Genomic DNA, 16,759 nt, shown 5'->3' with positions numbered 1-16,759 from the left:
GGGAGGCCTATGCCCTGCAGTGGGCGTCGTACGGCTGATAATGATGATGACAATGAAGGTCTTTGGTTTTTGACGACATACAACCAATCTTAGAGGTCCAGCGTGGTATCATTTTGTTCAGTGTTTTTCGTAGTCTCAAAGGTGGCGGTGGGGGTGATCCCCCCCCCCATATTTAGCAGTCATGAGCAATATAATGTACCCACTTTAGTACCCTGTCGCACTACCACATTTAACATTAGTGCGACTAACAGTTTCAATTTATCAAAAACGTTGAAGTGACATGGTACTAAAGCGTGTACTGTCACGAGTACTAATATGTATACACTTTGAAACCATGTCACATTAAATTTTTTGGCAAATTAAACTGTAAGTCTCATTAAATGTCAAATTTGATAGTGCGACAGGGTTCTAAAGTGGGTACATGATATTGCTCATGACTGTTACAATGCTCATGATCTTATAGGCTGTTTATGTTAGAAAAGAAAAAAACAGAATTATCACTATAATTTAATTAAAATAATTACACAATTTCGGTAGATATAGCGTGTTAGTCGGAGCCACTGTGTTTGGACGACGCACTCGACGCCGACCCGCTACGGGAGCCCTGAAAAACAAACGTACATATTAGCAAAGAAAGAAAGATCAGTGCCTTTGAAAGGGACTGGCAAACCGGACTAACATACGCAACGGGATAAAATCATCATTTTTGCTACTTTGCTTGGTGCTAACATGGCAAACCAAAAAAGTCATGTCGTTCTGTCAAAATACCACGAGTTAACATTGCGCCATATTTTTATCAGATTCTGTGGACTTTTTCCGCTAAAGAATAAAAACGGTGATAACAGGGAGTGGAAACAGTTTTTACTGTTATAAACTATTACCTAAGTAACTTAACCTCGATATGTTTTCAGAGCGAAGGATTTGAAAATGCAGCCTAATTCAAAGTCGTAAGACCGAATGTCTTTTTAAAATCCAAACCGGACTGGCGATCTAGTGTCAAATCGGAATTAGAAAACTTTGAACAAGCGCGTCTTGACGGTCTTGACGCCAAACACCAGATCCGAAAAATTCTACCCAAGCCCTCCTACCACTACACTTATAACTCAAGTGGGACTCTCTATTGTGCTTCTTGCAACAGGACTTTCAATACGTAGTTTTGCTAGTCACGCTCGCGCCCACGCAAGAGCCCAGGCTAACACTACCTAATGGTATCGCCGTCGACAGATACGTCTTGGAGAACATCATCACCAAAAACCAAACCCTATTGTTTAACTAATGTGTCTGGATTAGTGATGTGCCGGATCGTTAAAAATGTATATCCGCGGATACGGATCTGAATACGGATATTTAGTGTAAAGATCCGCGGATACGGATACGGATCTTTATTTTCTTAAACAAAAAGATTAAAGTTTTAGTTATTTCATTGTTATAAAAGTGATATTATATCTCGCTTTCATTATAAAGATCTATCTATCTAAATGTTTGCAATATAAAGGTGCCAAATATTTGATTTTAAGAAATAAAAACAATCTGAATGGAATTTTATAGCCTTTTTATTTAATAATTCTACTTAATCACCTGAAAAAGATCCGTAAAAGATCCGCGTGAAAAGTAACGGACACGGATACGGATTTTTATTTTATCTCGGATATCCGCGGATACGGATACGGATATTCGGAACATCACTGGTCTGGATATCTCGGCCTTAATATAATGTATCAGGCTACACTTTGCAATGAGGTACTCTCCAAGCCACGTTTCCCAAAAAATACAGACGGCGCTGTACAATGTTGCCTTCGTTTAACCTTCTAATGGATAACGGCCACCGTGGTCCAGTGGTTGAGCGTTGGGCTCACGATCCGGAGGTCCTGGGTTCGAATCCCGGTGGTGATATATCACAAAAATCACATTGTGATCCCTAGTTTGGTTAAGACATTACAGGCGGATCAAGGTATCCTTGAAGGCACGTTAAGCCGTTGGTCCCCGCTACTACTTACTGATGTATGTACGTAGTCGTTACATAAGTCATGTCAAGAGCCATTGGCGGCTTAATAGTAACCCTGATACCAGGGTTGATGAGGTTGGTAATCCACCTCACAACCCACACGATAGAAGAAGATGGATAACAGACATAATATTATGCATCTTTTATTTTATGTTTTTGAGTATAAATGATGACCCTTGTTACATAATATATGACACCCAGGTACAACACATCTTCCACCCATTATTATTCTGATCAAAATAAAGAGAAGCAATACACATCTGATCCAAACAAGTATTTTTATACATGTCTCTGCCGTTACATTATATTTTTGAATAATTATGTAGACATGTAGCTGAGTGAGTGATAGGTGAGTTGAGATAATTGTGTGAGAAGTAGACGAATAACATGAGTAGTACAGAAGGTATAGAGTATAGAAGGGATGCATAGACAAATGATAGATTGAGTGAAGGAGTGTGAATGAGTGAGAGAGTGACAGAACGAGTGAGGAGGGAAGGAGAGGGGAGATAGCTGATCGCGGACGGAAAACGGTGGTGGTGTAATACGGAGAGGATAAAATAAAAATAAGTGTTTGAACCGTACTAGACTGTTTAATTGAGTCCAAATCCCACAATTATGTACTGTTGACGACAGGTCGACATGGCAATCGGGGCATGAGGTGAACCGCGGAGGCGGGGTCGCCCCGCACACCCGCACAGTCCCCGCGGCGTCTTAGTCTTAGTGTCGCATCGATCGCGTTTATCGATTATAATCTCGCTCACATAATTTATTACTATTGTGTTTTAAAAATGGCTACGGTTGCATCTTCGTCGCGTGTTCAAGCAAAAAAACCAATAATTCACTCTCAAGCTCGAGAACTAGGTAGAAAAGTGTTAGAAAATTGTGACATTGAACGGAAAAATAATTGTTACAAATTTATTCTTTAATTTTTTGTAGCGATACGTTAGATGATTCAGATGAATAAATATTAACTTAAATGAAAACGTGGTATTATTTTATTCACATTTTGTTACATACATAATAAAAATATATCGATATTGAAAACGTCACGTCACTAGAGAAATTGCCATGTCGACCTGTCGTCTACATTACCCGAGCGATGAGAAAATAGGTAATTAACACGGTAAAAGTATCCAGCTCCATCTATATTTTTATGAAACATGGCCTGGTAGGTACCTCATTGCAACATACGTACTTCGATAGGTCATCATTCTTCCACCGGCTACATCGTAAGCGTGCACACAAAAGAGACAAAACATTAAGCGAAAATATTTAAGCAAGTCCTACCTATACGCACACCCCGAACACTTCGTACAAACAACCTTGTTTTACACAGACACCACACATTGACGTTATCATACACGCGTATCTGTGTGTGTGACGTCTAACGCTCAACTCCCGGCAAACTTCTTGAGCATCGAGTGTCGTAGTGGGGGAAAGTTCGCGCACGTACACTTCCGTGCAAAAAAAATGAACTTTTGATTATTTTCTTACCTTCATTAAAAAAACAATTATTAAGTATATTATTTAATTACGTAAATAAAACTAAACTTATCTATATTATTATAGTTTATTAAAACTTATATTATTATACTTAATAAAAAACTAATCGTCAGGTAAGTATGATATTCCTTCCATGAGATTGAAACCAGCAATACCAGAGCTAGTGCTAGGTTTTGGATCTGTAGACATAGACCTCGTGCTAGTAACTAATTCTTAAACTTAAAAAAATGAGCAATAACAAAAAAATCTAATAAAAGAGCAATAACAAAAACGTGACAGTTTCACTGCACGCAAGTGTATTCGGGAGTCAAAGGGACGAAGACAGAGTGCGCGGGGGAAGTGTCGACTGATCTACCAATAGCCGGTCAATGCGGTATTCACCCGCCCCCGCGCCCCGTACCGCACCACCAAAGAGATCTAAAATTCGGTTGTGCGCAGTCAAGGTCGATACTCAAGAAGTTTGCCGGGACCTATACTAAGACTAAAGTCAGACAGAGGGGGGTGAGGTAAACCTAGCTCAGCCGCTGGTCCTTACGTGTCATTCTTTATTCTATGCCACTAAGCAACCATTGTGGCGTAACACGTGTAGCTCAAAGTGTTCGGCAACGTCTCACGTATATTGACCAAATTGGTGATGTCCTTAGAAAAGGTTTAGTACGATCTAATCTGAATCGACGTGCGTGCGTGTATGAAACGATCGATGAATGTGGAGAAAGCGAGAGAAGTGTGTCAGGATCGAAGCAAAATGGAATTCTTGGAGTTACGATTCAAGTCTAAACTACGTTCGAGGGGGTGTGAGGTAAACCTAGCTCAGACGCTGGTGGGGAGCGGAGAGTTGCCGTTCTATACGTAGTATTATTCCTTATTCTACCAGCATCTGAGCTAGGTGTGGTGTCTGTGTAAAACGAGGTTGTTTGCATGAAGTGACCGAGGTGTGCCCATACTAGGATTCCCAGTACTAGGGTAGCCAGGCAGATCAATTTGAAAATATCTCGTATTTTACTACAGAATAATTTAGTTCTTATGTTCTTACCTTTCCGGAACCGCTACGCGAACGACTCCTAGACCTATCGGAGCCAGAACCAGAGCCGGAGTTCCTAGAACTAGCCCGGGAGGACGCCTTCGACCCGGAGGCTTTGGAGGAGGCCCGAGAAGACGCCCGCGATGACCGCTTGCTCGCCCGGGACGCGCGGGAACTGGCGCGGGAGCTACGTTTGGAACCCTGAGAAGGCAAAATGCAACACGATTATAAATATGATTAACCTCTATCGTGTGGGTTACGAGGTGAATTACCAACCTCATCAACCCTGGTGTCAGGGTTATTATTGAGCGGCCAAAAGCCCCTAACATCATCTTACATGAGCCATGTCCGTAATTGTTACATGGACCGGGACCAGCGGCTTGACGTGTCCTCCGAAGCACGGATCATTTTACTTTAAGACAATCAGGTGATCAGCCTATAATGACCTAACCAAACTAGTGATCACAAAGTGATTTTTGTGATATGTCCCCATCGGCATTCGAACCCGGGACCTCCGGATCGTGAGCCCACTGGACCACGGAGGCCGTATGAAAAAGAGCATCACGTCTGTCAAGACGCATATTAAAGGTAAAACACTTGTGCAGTACAAATTATTTTCTATTCAAAGATAAATTAAAAGTAAAAGAATTTATAGAATATGAAAGACTATGTTCAAGTCCTATAGGCTCTGTTAGGTGACCATTCTGAAAGCTTTCATCTCTGGCTTGCGCTTCAAAGGGCACGTAAAATCTTCAGACTTGCTGCTATGGATGATTGAGGGGAGGTGTGTGCCCTGCACTTAGACGTGTACAGCGTGTTAGTGACATCATAACGAATACTGAGGGGGATGATTCAGACCATGATTCTGAGTTAATATCAGATGGGATTGTCCGTCGCAGCATACTAGTTGAATCGTCCCTCGAAGTTTACGTTACGATGTCACTAACGCCCTGTATAGGATGTTTAGGTTAAGTGTAGTACCTTAGCGCTCCCCTTATCGCTGGCTCTGGAGGCGCGGCTAGCGGAACTGGCTCGCGAACCCCTCCCGCTCTTAGAGGAGGCGCGAGACGACGCCCTTGACCCTGAGCGGGATCGAGACCGCGCTGATCCTGATCTGGAAATAAAAAAAATATATAATCAAGCGGAAGACAATACGCTAGTTTCCAACTAGCCAAATCAGTTAGTTTTAGATGTGTCCATATTGGCCCCGATTCCTGCAGACACCGCCTAATTTTATTTTAAGTTATATCCGTCATTTTCATATCCGTCGAAAAGGAAAGGGACGGATGATTCACAGCTCTTAATTTTAGGAAGAATGAGTAAATGAATGAATAACCCGGGCGAATCAAAAGGTACGTCGCTGATATGCAATCCGTTTGACGTGCTGTCTACTTAACTGTGTCGGGTTATTGACTGATGTAAAATTTTTATACGGTTGGTTTAGATTTGTGCTTAAAATTGACGTGTGTTCCATAAATTTTATGCTTGTCGATTACCCGTCCCTTTCCTTTTCGGCGGATAAGAAAATGACAGATATAACTTAAAATAAAATTAGATGGTATTTACAGGAATTAGCACCATTAAGTAAACAAAATTTCATAAATTATCTTGAACAACATAATTTGTACTGCATAACGATGCATCAAAACGAATGAGGAAGTGCTCATAAGAGTAAGGGAAAAGAGGCAAGATGATTGGACACTTAATAAGACATGAGGAATTTCTTAAAAACATCATAGAAGGGAAGCTACAAGGAAAGAGAGAATGTGTGGTTTACACGTGAAAAGGTAACAGACAGATACAATCTTCTTCTTCTATCGTGTGGGTTGTGAGGTGGATTACCAACCCCATCAACCCTGGTGTCAGGGTTACTATTGAACCGCCAAAGGCATAACATGGCTCATGTAACGACTACTAACTTACATCAGTAAGTAATAACCAGGACCAACGACTTAACGTTTTCCTTCCGAAGCACGGATCATCTTTCTTTCGGACAATCAGCCTGTAATGTCCTATAACCAAACTAGGGATCATAAAGTGATTTTCGTGATGTGTCACCGGGATTTGAACCCGGAACTTCCGGATCATGAGCTCAACGCTCAAACCACTGGACCATGGAGGCCGATACAGATACAGTAGAATATTAGAATTGATTAGTGTTAGATATTATGTATTAGCTAACGGTTGAACAAGCTTACCTGGCAGACTGAGCTGATCCAGATCTTGACCGCGACTTCCTAGATCCGGATCGAGATCTGGACCGCGACTTCCTTGATCCAGACCGGGACCTGGACCTGGACCTGGACCGTGACTTCCTAGATCCAGATCGAGATCTGGACCTGGACTTTCTTGATCCAGATTGAGATCTGGACCTGGATCTCGACCGACTTCGGCTCCTGGAGGCCGACTTGGACCGCGAGCGTCGCGACTGCGGCGACTTAGATCCTGACTTCGAACGCGATCGAGATCTAAAAGGAAGCCAAGTTATGAAACCCATCTTCGGTTACGTTGGTAGTAGATATGGTTCACATTACGACTACATTCTTGTTTCAAGTAAATAGTGGTGTTCAATTTCATTGACAACTTTCTTTATCTATTTACCTCTCTTTCTCCTCTGTCTGCTCTTGTTTATCTTCTTCCTCCTCCTCCTCGTCATCATCTTCTTCTTCTTCATCCTCATCCTATAAGAAATATTTTAATCATAAATCAGTCAAGAACACAAAATCGGCACCCTTAAAAACACATCTTTCTTTCATTGAGTCCTAGCGGTCTAAAACGGCCAAAGGCCACATTAAATCAATTTATCTAAATGAGCAATATTGCTGTTCGACATTTCTTCATATTGCCGACTTACTTTTACATGCGCAAATGTCATATTGCAATATTGCTTTTCGATAAATCGCTTCTATGTGGCGATTTTAACCCCCCTGTAATGATATACCTAAGCGAATAAATGATTTCTTATTTATTTTATTTTATTTATTTTATTTCTAATTTATTATAAGTATATACCGTCGCCTTATAGTAAACATCAAGAAAGCGCCTTTTTTTTAAATTACATTCAAAAAGGCGCTTACACAAGTTCGATAGTAAGGCGTCGCTATATGGAATATAAAGTAGGTATTTGGAACGTGCCTGTGGCGGCTCGAGTTGTTTCTCCCGCAGGCGCAGTATGCGGTGCTCGGCGGCGTTGAGCGGGCGGTGCGTGACCACGAGGCGGGTGAGCGCCTGCGCGGACACGCCGGCGCGCGCGCGCCGCTTCGACAGCCGCACGCGCGTCTCCAGCTCGTTGTAGTACACCGCGTGGTTGCGGACCACCTGCAAGACAATGCATATTCAACACAGGCAAATAGTAGCTCATAATATAGAGTGCTTATGATTTATTTTCCCCATTTTAAAAGTCACTGTCGTCCTTGGTTCCCTGGCTTGCTTCTCAAACAGGGAGCGTCGTTATCGAGCCGCGGCCGCGGTACCGAACTTGCATCAATGATTTATTCATTTATCTTAACCTCGTAAAGCCGAGGTTTCCAGACACAATAGTAAAACAATGGAGTTTGGATTTCAAAAGGACTGTCGGCGTTACGAGTAAGTTTAATTTCCACTAACACAGTTGGCTCGACCAATATGGACGGCGATATGGCTCACCACCTGTCACATTGATCTAACATGGCTCGGTGAAGCATAGGGGGTACTCAGTTCATTTTGAGATGGATGTATATTTGGCACCTTGCCGGAAAGCTCCCCAGATGCGTTGTAAAGGACAAAACCAGAGAAACTCGCGTGGCAACCCTAACTGCAGTATTCTTACCCTGCATTCAACTTTTACTAGGAAACTCTGACATACGACAGATGAAGAGGCTTGTAGCTAACAATGGGATGCTTGTAAACTTTGTCTTATATGTAACTTACCAAGAAGTAATTCTCTTCGTAGCCCTTTGACGCTTTACTCTTGACATTCCAGTTGTACTCCCTGGCCATTTTGTATTCATATGTATCTTCGTCCATGTAAGGTATGCCTTCAGCGATGTCGCGTCGTCGTTTTTGTATGGTCTCCTCGGTTGGTAAGCAATAAGCTACGAACTGCTCTCCACTCTCATCCATCACACCTCTGAAAACAGAAACGAATTTGTGTAAATAATTATACATGTCTATTTTTTGGAGCCTTCATAGCCCAGTTGGTAAAACGCTTGCCGCTTACAATGTATGTTGAAATTGTTTTCGAATTCATGTTTGGATCATAAATGATTACCACACGCCCAGTGTTGAAGGAAAAACATGATGAGGAAACCCACATTTGCGAGAAATGAAATTTTCAGAAGTATGTAACCTAACCTGACAGGCCGTCGCTTCTGTAATTAACCAGTCCGGTCAAATCTTTAAGTTAGATAAACGGACCCTGTGAAAAATGGGACAATGCTAGGGAGATAATGAATTATACAATTTTTACATAGATGATTAAATAATTAAATAGTGGCATTCTATGGCCTTGAGTTGTTCATTTCTAAATATATTGACAGAGTGAATTACTGTACTTTGTTATGTCAAAACTGCCATCACAGAGTTCCACTAGTTTAGTTTTCCCCTGCAACATTAGTTGTTTGAGTTTGATGCTAACACAGCAAATGTTGTAAATGTGCCCCTGGAAAGAACCCTAATTCTGGGTTACACATTTACATTCTAAAGTTCTCTCTTCGTTCCTCATGTGGTCTTTATGTTGTGTCCTGTGATTAGTTAGTATGTAATACAATTAGGTAATTAAGTGTTACGGTAATTAAGTAGTGTAAAGCAGCCTATCCACACTTACCTAATCATAGCCTGAGACATGGCCTCAATTTGTCCCGCAATGTTCTTATCAGCAGGTGCCGGGTCTGAATCAAATATGACCTGAGCGCACGGGTACTTCCACATGTCAAAGTCAGGGTACAATGGCATAATTTCCACAGGTGTAACTCCTGGTTTACTGTAGTGCTTCTCAATTGGTTTCTTGTTGTCCTCAAATGTTTTTTCGATAGCCTTAATCTGACTCTCGCGGTCCATATACAAGGTTTCTTCACTGAATATCTTCTTGACATTGTAGCCGACTTTAGCTTCAACCTGAAAGTTAAAAATGTATCATAAGTTGCTAACTTGATTCTAATCAACTTTATTGCACCCTCACCAAATTTGAATCTGATATTAGTGGTATGTCTCATGGGATCTTTAACCGTTATTCAATATCATAACATTGTCACTACACAATAGGGGTACGAAAAATAAAGTGAATATAACAACAATATAACAATGTAAATTTTCACCGCTATCCTGAAATGTTCAGAAGTTATGCTTGTAGAAATCAAATAAGTGTAAGGCACTAACCTTTTCCATAGACTGGGGCTGGAATCTAGTCTGTTCAGTGGAGATATATTCGGACCGGCGAAGCCACGACACATTCTTAGCGTGGTGACGCGACCGCTTTGAGTCTTGCGGCGTAAGTACGTCATCTTCCAACAACTTCTCGTCTGCCGGGTCTAACTGAGCATTTCCATCTCCTTGATAGATCTCCCGGTTTATCAAATCTATATGCACGCCTAGATCATGCTCTGTCAACACCTCATAACGATAACTTTTTTCCAAAGACGTGGGATTGTATTGTATGAAGCGAGTGGAGGGAAACGGATAGGTAATGAACTTCAAGTCAAACGGAATATCCGGAAGAGTATTGCAGTACTTAACGCGTGTAACAAGCTCAGATCTGTAAAACAAATGAGGTGAAATTACATTTGATGCAGAATTAATCGAAAACTGAAGGAACAATACCACTCTAATACACTAACCTCCTTTCGCCTGTACGTTGCGGACGTTTGTCCCTGTCGGGCTCGTTAGTTTGCACTGTTGGTGGCATTTTTTATTATCACAGTTTATTCAGATTCACAACATTGTTCACCACATTTTAAATTCACTTTAAGGACTGAAAATCTTAAATAACACTAACTATCAAAACACTCGAGCCGACTGACACTGCACCGACTGACGTGCGACTGACACGAAAAGAAACGAACGAATGATTGAACGGCATCATCATTCATACTGTACCGAGTCAAAGGTACCGAGTGTACCGTATACTGTACACAACAAAGACTATACTTGGTCTTTGGTACACAAATTGTACATGTGGTATTTTATTTTTAATTTTTAGATTCATTCGTTCAGAACAAAGCTTCACACGACGTCCAAAAATATTGTTTTCCCATTGACTACTTACTTATGTCGTGATTATGTATTATCTTGTTGAATATATTTTTCTTTTGAGAAGGTTTATTGAGAGAAAGAATACCATTGAAAAAAAGCGCGGGAAACATCGAATTTGGCGGTCGTGTTTTTTGGCTTTTTGTGTTATTTTTCTAATTTTAGTAGATTTCTGTAAGGTTTGGATCAGTAGGATCAATAAATATTGTGTATAGTGTTCTATAAATTGTTATTTTTGTATATATTTTATTATTTCTTTAGTTTCTGTGTCATATATATACTGGACTCTTGGTAAGTCTTTTACTGTATTTTTCTTATGGATCCCGTGGGGGATCCAGACCCGGGCGGGTCTGGTCACCCACCTTATGTAAGCCACACTGTAACTATATCCCAAAATGACGAGTCTAGCGTGGATACGGGCATGGATACTGATGGCTCCATGACCGTTGACCGCAGTACGTGTAAATCTCGTAAACGTCTTGCTCGTACTTCAGTATGTAGTCACTGCAATAAGCGAAGTCGCAAACATAAACGCAAACACGGAAATACCATGATTAATAGAGATGATGAGTGCCAATGCTCTACTACTTTAGAGTCGACTGAATTTATAGCTCCTCATACAATTCCTCATAGCAGGCCTGTCGTCACCACCACTCAATCTCCTAGTCAACAACCGGAACCATCCCTAAGTAACCTTGAAAAGTCTTTAACAAATCCCATTTCAAGAGGTGAATTTGTACAATCCGATGCAGCTCCTTATATTGTTCACATTCAAAAACAGCAAACTGATCCCAAGGACAGTGTTTCACTGCATCCAGTTACTTTTGGCAAATTCCTTAAGAATCATTCTGTGCCAAGTATCATAAATGGTAGCCTGAAACGCATTGGCCGAAATCGGCTCTCTTTGTCGTTTTCAAAATACATGGATGCCAACCAATTTCTGAATAATCCAGCTTTAGTAGAGCAAAACTACAAAGTTTTCATTCCTTCCTTTTCCGTTACACGGGTTGGTATTGTACGTGGTGTGCCATCAGAGTGGTCAGATGATGAAGTCCAGGCAAACATTAATGTTCCGATTGGTTGCGGCCCAATATTAAAAATTAGAAGAATACGACGCAAAATAATTACTGAAGGTAAAGCTGAATTCAAAGCTACTGAGTCAGTGGTGGTAACTTTTGACGGACAAATTTTGCCCAAGCGCATTTTTATGTGTTATACTTCTTTACCTGTAGAGTTGTACATTTTCCCGACAATACAATGTTTCAATTGTTGCCGCTTTGGTCATGTCAAAGATAACTGTCGTGCACATTCTGGGCCAAGGTGTTACAAATGCGGTCAAGGACATTCAGGAGCAAGTTGTGCAGTGTCAGAAGAACAAGCTTATTGTTGCTTATGTAAAGGTCCTCACTTTGCAAATAGCAAAAAATGTTTAGAATTTGAAAGACAAAGGTCCATAAAAGAATCTATGGCTAAGAACTGCCTGTCGTATCTGGAAGCAGCTAAGCTTCACCCGCCTATATCTCGGTTATCGTATGCGGATGCTTTATTGTCATCTCCGAGCGTGCCACCTTTGGCTTCGGCTTCTCGTAGTACCATAGAAAATGACAGTCAATCTTCCAATACCAGCAATAATCATTTCTCGTACAAGAAAACTGTTTTTACCGAAAGAAAATCTTTACCTAAACCCGGAGTTGGCTACGACAAGGTAGCTCACGCAGCCTTGGTTGCTGATAGGAATATGCCTGCACCCTCCAATGGATGTGCCATCATCCAAAATAATAATACATCTGAAATGTCAATCACAGATTTAATTATGGCTCTTATTAAATTATTGTCCCAATGTAATGTTAATAACAATAATGTACCGTCCAACGCTGCGTCTTTACTTGACACTTTTTCTAAAACACCATCCGTTAATGGACCAGTTGGCCATTGCACTGCAGTGGAATTGTCTAAGCATTAATGCTAGAAAAAATGAACTTGTTCATCTTGTAAATAAATATAAACCTTTTATAATAGGTTTACAGGAAACCTGGCTAAAACCTGAATATACATTTAAGATTTCAGGTTACGCTTGCCTCAGAGAAGATAGATCTGATGGTCATGACGGCGTAGCTCTACTTGTTCGTCATCCTCTTAATTTTTCTCATTTTATTCTTCCTTCTCATAGTACCAATTTGTTTATGATTGCAGCTATTGTAAATAATATTTGTTTTGTATCTATATATATACCTAAACCTTGTTCCGCAGTCTTTCGTGAACTAGATTCTATCATATCTATTTTACCTAAGCCGTTCGTTTTATTAGGCGACTTTAATGCCCAACATCCCTCTTGGGGAAGTACTGCACCAAATGCTTATGGTCTCCATATTTTGGATCTTATAGATTCTCACAATTTATGTATATTAAATAATGGCTCTCAAACCCGTCGAACTTCTCCTGCCCAAGGTTTTAGTGCTCCGGATCTTACTATCTGCTCTCCATCTCTAGCCCCTACAATTAGCTGGAGCCCCTTATCATCTACTTACGGTAGTGATCATTATCCCATATCTCTTACATTTCCATTCCGGTTGACCCCTAGTATTAAGCGTTCTTCCTTTCTAAAACATAATCTCAGTAACGCGGATTGGGTTACTTTTAGTTCTATATTGGAAAGTAGAATTTGCTCTCTTCCCAAAATTTACCAGGACTCTGAAACACAATGTGCTGAAGCACTTGCCAAAGCATTTATTGAAGTCGCCGATGAAATTTTCCCAATAAAAAGCAGACCCTCTGGTTACATCCCATCCCCTCCGTGGTGGGATAGTGATTGCACAGAAGCTATCAGAAGGAGAAAGGAAGCAGAAATAATATACCGTGAATTGTCTACAGATGAAAATTTTAATTCATTATCTATAATTATGAAAGAAACTAGAAAGTTATTTAAGAAAAAAAAGTATGAAAGTTGGAAGGATTTCTGCTTGGCTCTGTCTCCTGATACTCGGCCATCCCTAGTGTGGCAGAGTATCAGAAGATTTAGATCCGCTTTCAGAGATACTAATTCAGGTTTCCTTCCTTCTTCTTTGATTGATCCTTTCTTGGATCGGCTGGCGCCTCCTTTTGTGCCTCAGAACATTATATTACCGGCTATATCTCCGACTACTTTTGGTATCGGCAGTCTTTTTTCTCTTGAAGAGCTCAAGGGTGTTCTATCACAGGTAAAAGATTCTGCCCCGGGCTGCGATGGGATCCCGTATTCCTTCTTGAGTCATTTAAATGATAAGGCCCTTTCATACTTTCTTGAACTCATCAATTCAATTCTAATCACTGGTAATATCCCATCTGCTTGGAAGATCCAAACAATAATCCCCATTCTCAAACCAAATAAAGATCCTTCTGAGGCTACCAATTACCGCCCCATTGCTTTATCTTCAGTTCTGATGAAGATTGCAGAGCATCTGGTTAAGATACGCCTTGAATGGTACATTGAAAATGGGAAGTTGTTGGGTAGCAGTCAGTTTGGTTTTAGAAGGGGTAGAAGCACGATTGACAACATTGCTATATTTGTGACTGACATTAGATTAGCTTTTACGCTTAACCATTCCGTCATAGCGGCTTTCTTAGATGTTAAGTCTGCTTATGATAGTGTTGACTTATCAATCCTTTTGTCTAAACTTAGGACTTTGAATGTCCCAAATATTCTGTCCAATTTTATTTATAATATGTTATCTGAAAGGTGTATTAATTTGCCTCTTGATAACTCTAACTCAGCCACAAGACTAGTATGGAAGGGATTACCACAGGGATCTGTATTGAGTCCTTTATTGTATAACATTTTCACCCACGATTTAGAATCCTCAATCGGGGACAGGGTAAGTATCCTTCAATTCGCTGACGATTTGTTGCTTTATTGCACAGATCGTGATATTCCTGTTGCGTGTTCCTCTTTATCCTCTGCTCTCTCTGGACTTAAAACATGGCTTGATTCAAATGGCCTTGAGATAGCCCCATCTAAGAGTTCCGTTATGGTATTTACCAGAAAGAGAGCTCCTCCTCCTTTCTTTGTCTACTATGATGGCTATTCTATCCCGGTTAGGAATGAAGTTAAGTTTTTAGGTGTTGTTTTGGATACCCACTTAACAGGGAAGGCCCACTGTGATTTCATAGTAGGTAAATGTGAACGTAATCTAAATATTTTAAGATGTTTGTCAGGTGTATGGTGGGGTGCCCATCCATTTACTCTTAAGCTTTTGTATAATGCTATCATTAGAAGTGTAATAGATTATGGCTCTTTTGTACTGGCTCCTGGTAATAGCACTGCATTCGAAAAGCTGGATGCCATTCAGTCTAAAGCGTTACGAATAATCTGTGGAGCTATGAAATCTAGCCCCATTAATTGTCTTCAAATTGAATGTAATGATGCTCCTTTATTCTTACGCCGACAGTATCAATCGGATAAATTTATTTTCAGAGCCTTTCAGTTGGTAAATCATCCCCTACGGTCTAAGTTAGAACAACTGTTTGACGATGTCAACTCGACAACATATTGGGCACATAAATCGATCCCTTGTTTAGTCAAAAGTTATCAAAAGTTTATTTACCTTAAAGCACCTACTCATCAAACTGTAGTTTACCCTCTATTTTGTAGCAGCTTTGTTTCCCTAATATTAACCCCTTCCATTCATCTCAATATTGGAATAAGTAAGAATGAACCAGAGGCGAAACATTCTTTCAATTTTGTCAAGGAACGCGATTGGTCTCATTTTCACCACATTTTTACTGATGCCTCGAAACAGTGTCAAAGTGGCTGTGTTGGTGTTGGCGTTTTCCATCAACAATTTAACATAGTCCAAAAGATTAAACTTCCTGCCGAAACTTCAGTATTTACAGGGGAATGTTTTGGTCTGTTTAAAGCCGTGGATTATATTTTGACGGTCAAACTTAAAGAAACGATTATTTTCTCTGATTCACTAAGTGCTCTTCAGGCTTTGGCTAAATTTCCTTTTAAATCAAAAATAGTTTATCCCATCATTATAGAAATCAGAAAGCTTCTTCACAGGTGCCATTTATTAGGTTTTTCAGTGGTGTTTGCTTGGGTTCCCAGTCACTGTGGCATTGGTGGGAATGATAGAGCTGATCATCTGGCTAAGGATGCAATAGAGTGTGGTGACATGGTGCCCTACAAAAATTATTCCCATGACTTAATGGCACTTCCTGCTTCGTTTCTCCACGATGCCTGGAAAGACGAATGGGAGAAAAGTAGTCAAAGCAAAGGCAAATTTTATGCTTTAATCCAACCTAGCTTACTTTCTAAACCGTGGTTTTTCCGATTTAAATTTAGTAAAAGGGCTACAAGTTGTCTTATCCGTATGCGGTTAGGACACACTAGTAGCCCAGCTCAACTCGCTAAATTTGGTATAATAGACTGTGCTATATGTGACTGCGGGCTGGACGTTGCCGATGTTAACCACATATTTCTTGCTTGTCCTATAAATAACACTAACTTTTTATATCGTAATTTACTTTCTATAAATATCCCTTTACCTACTAGTATCCCTATCCTTCTTTCATATAATAACTTTGATATATATAAATTCTTATCCATATTTATCTGTGTTAATGATATAAAATTATAATCCTATCTTATAATATATATCCCCATCCTCTGATCCTTCTTCCTAAATTCCTGTTTCACTAAATTCCTTTTATTTTTATGAAATGTTTCCTCGTTTTGTCGGTGGCAAATACGCAAACCGCGTCATGCCAAAAAAAAAAAAAAAAAAAAAAGAATACCATTTCTGAATTTCTGAACGTAATAATTGCAAAAAAATATTGTTTTCCCATTGACTACTTACTTATGTCGTGATTATGTATTATCTTGTTGAATATATTTTTCTTTTGAGAAGGTTTATTGAGAGAAAGAATACCATTTCTGAATTTCTGAACGTAATAGTTGCAAAGCGGAAATGAAGAATTTAGTGTTACTATACTATCGGAAAATGAGCTATTTTTCATCTTATTTATTG

General features: G+C 40.1%; 1 protein-coding gene across 1 annotated transcript; it reads right to left on the bottom strand.

Moving 5' to 3' along the window:
- Positions 1-494: 494 nt before the first annotated feature.
- On the bottom strand, positions 495-10,560 carry LOC126375477 (RNA polymerase II-associated factor 1 homolog). Its single transcript, XM_050022428.1, has 10 exons — positions 10,343-10,560; positions 9,885-10,260; positions 9,334-9,623; positions 8,439-8,637; positions 7,665-7,847; positions 7,131-7,210; positions 6,728-6,997; positions 5,511-5,643; positions 4,542-4,730; positions 495-604 (listed from the first exon to the last, which is right to left on the bottom strand). The coding sequence occupies exons 1-10, from the start codon at positions 10,408-10,410 to the stop codon at positions 548-550; spliced, it is 1,845 nt and encodes a 614-aa protein (XP_049878385.1). The 5' UTR covers positions 10,411-10,560; the 3' UTR covers positions 495-547.
- Positions 10,561-16,759: the final 6,199 nt, after the last annotated feature.

The sequence above is a fragment of the Pectinophora gossypiella genome, chromosome 19 (assembly GCF_024362695.1).
Source record: "Pectinophora gossypiella chromosome 19, ilPecGoss1.1, whole genome shotgun sequence".
NCBI lineage: Eukaryota > Metazoa > Arthropoda > Insecta > Lepidoptera > Gelechiidae > Pectinophora > Pectinophora gossypiella.
The sequence above is the reverse complement of the archived record's forward strand: the minus strand, read 5'-3'. Positions and strand labels throughout refer to the sequence as shown.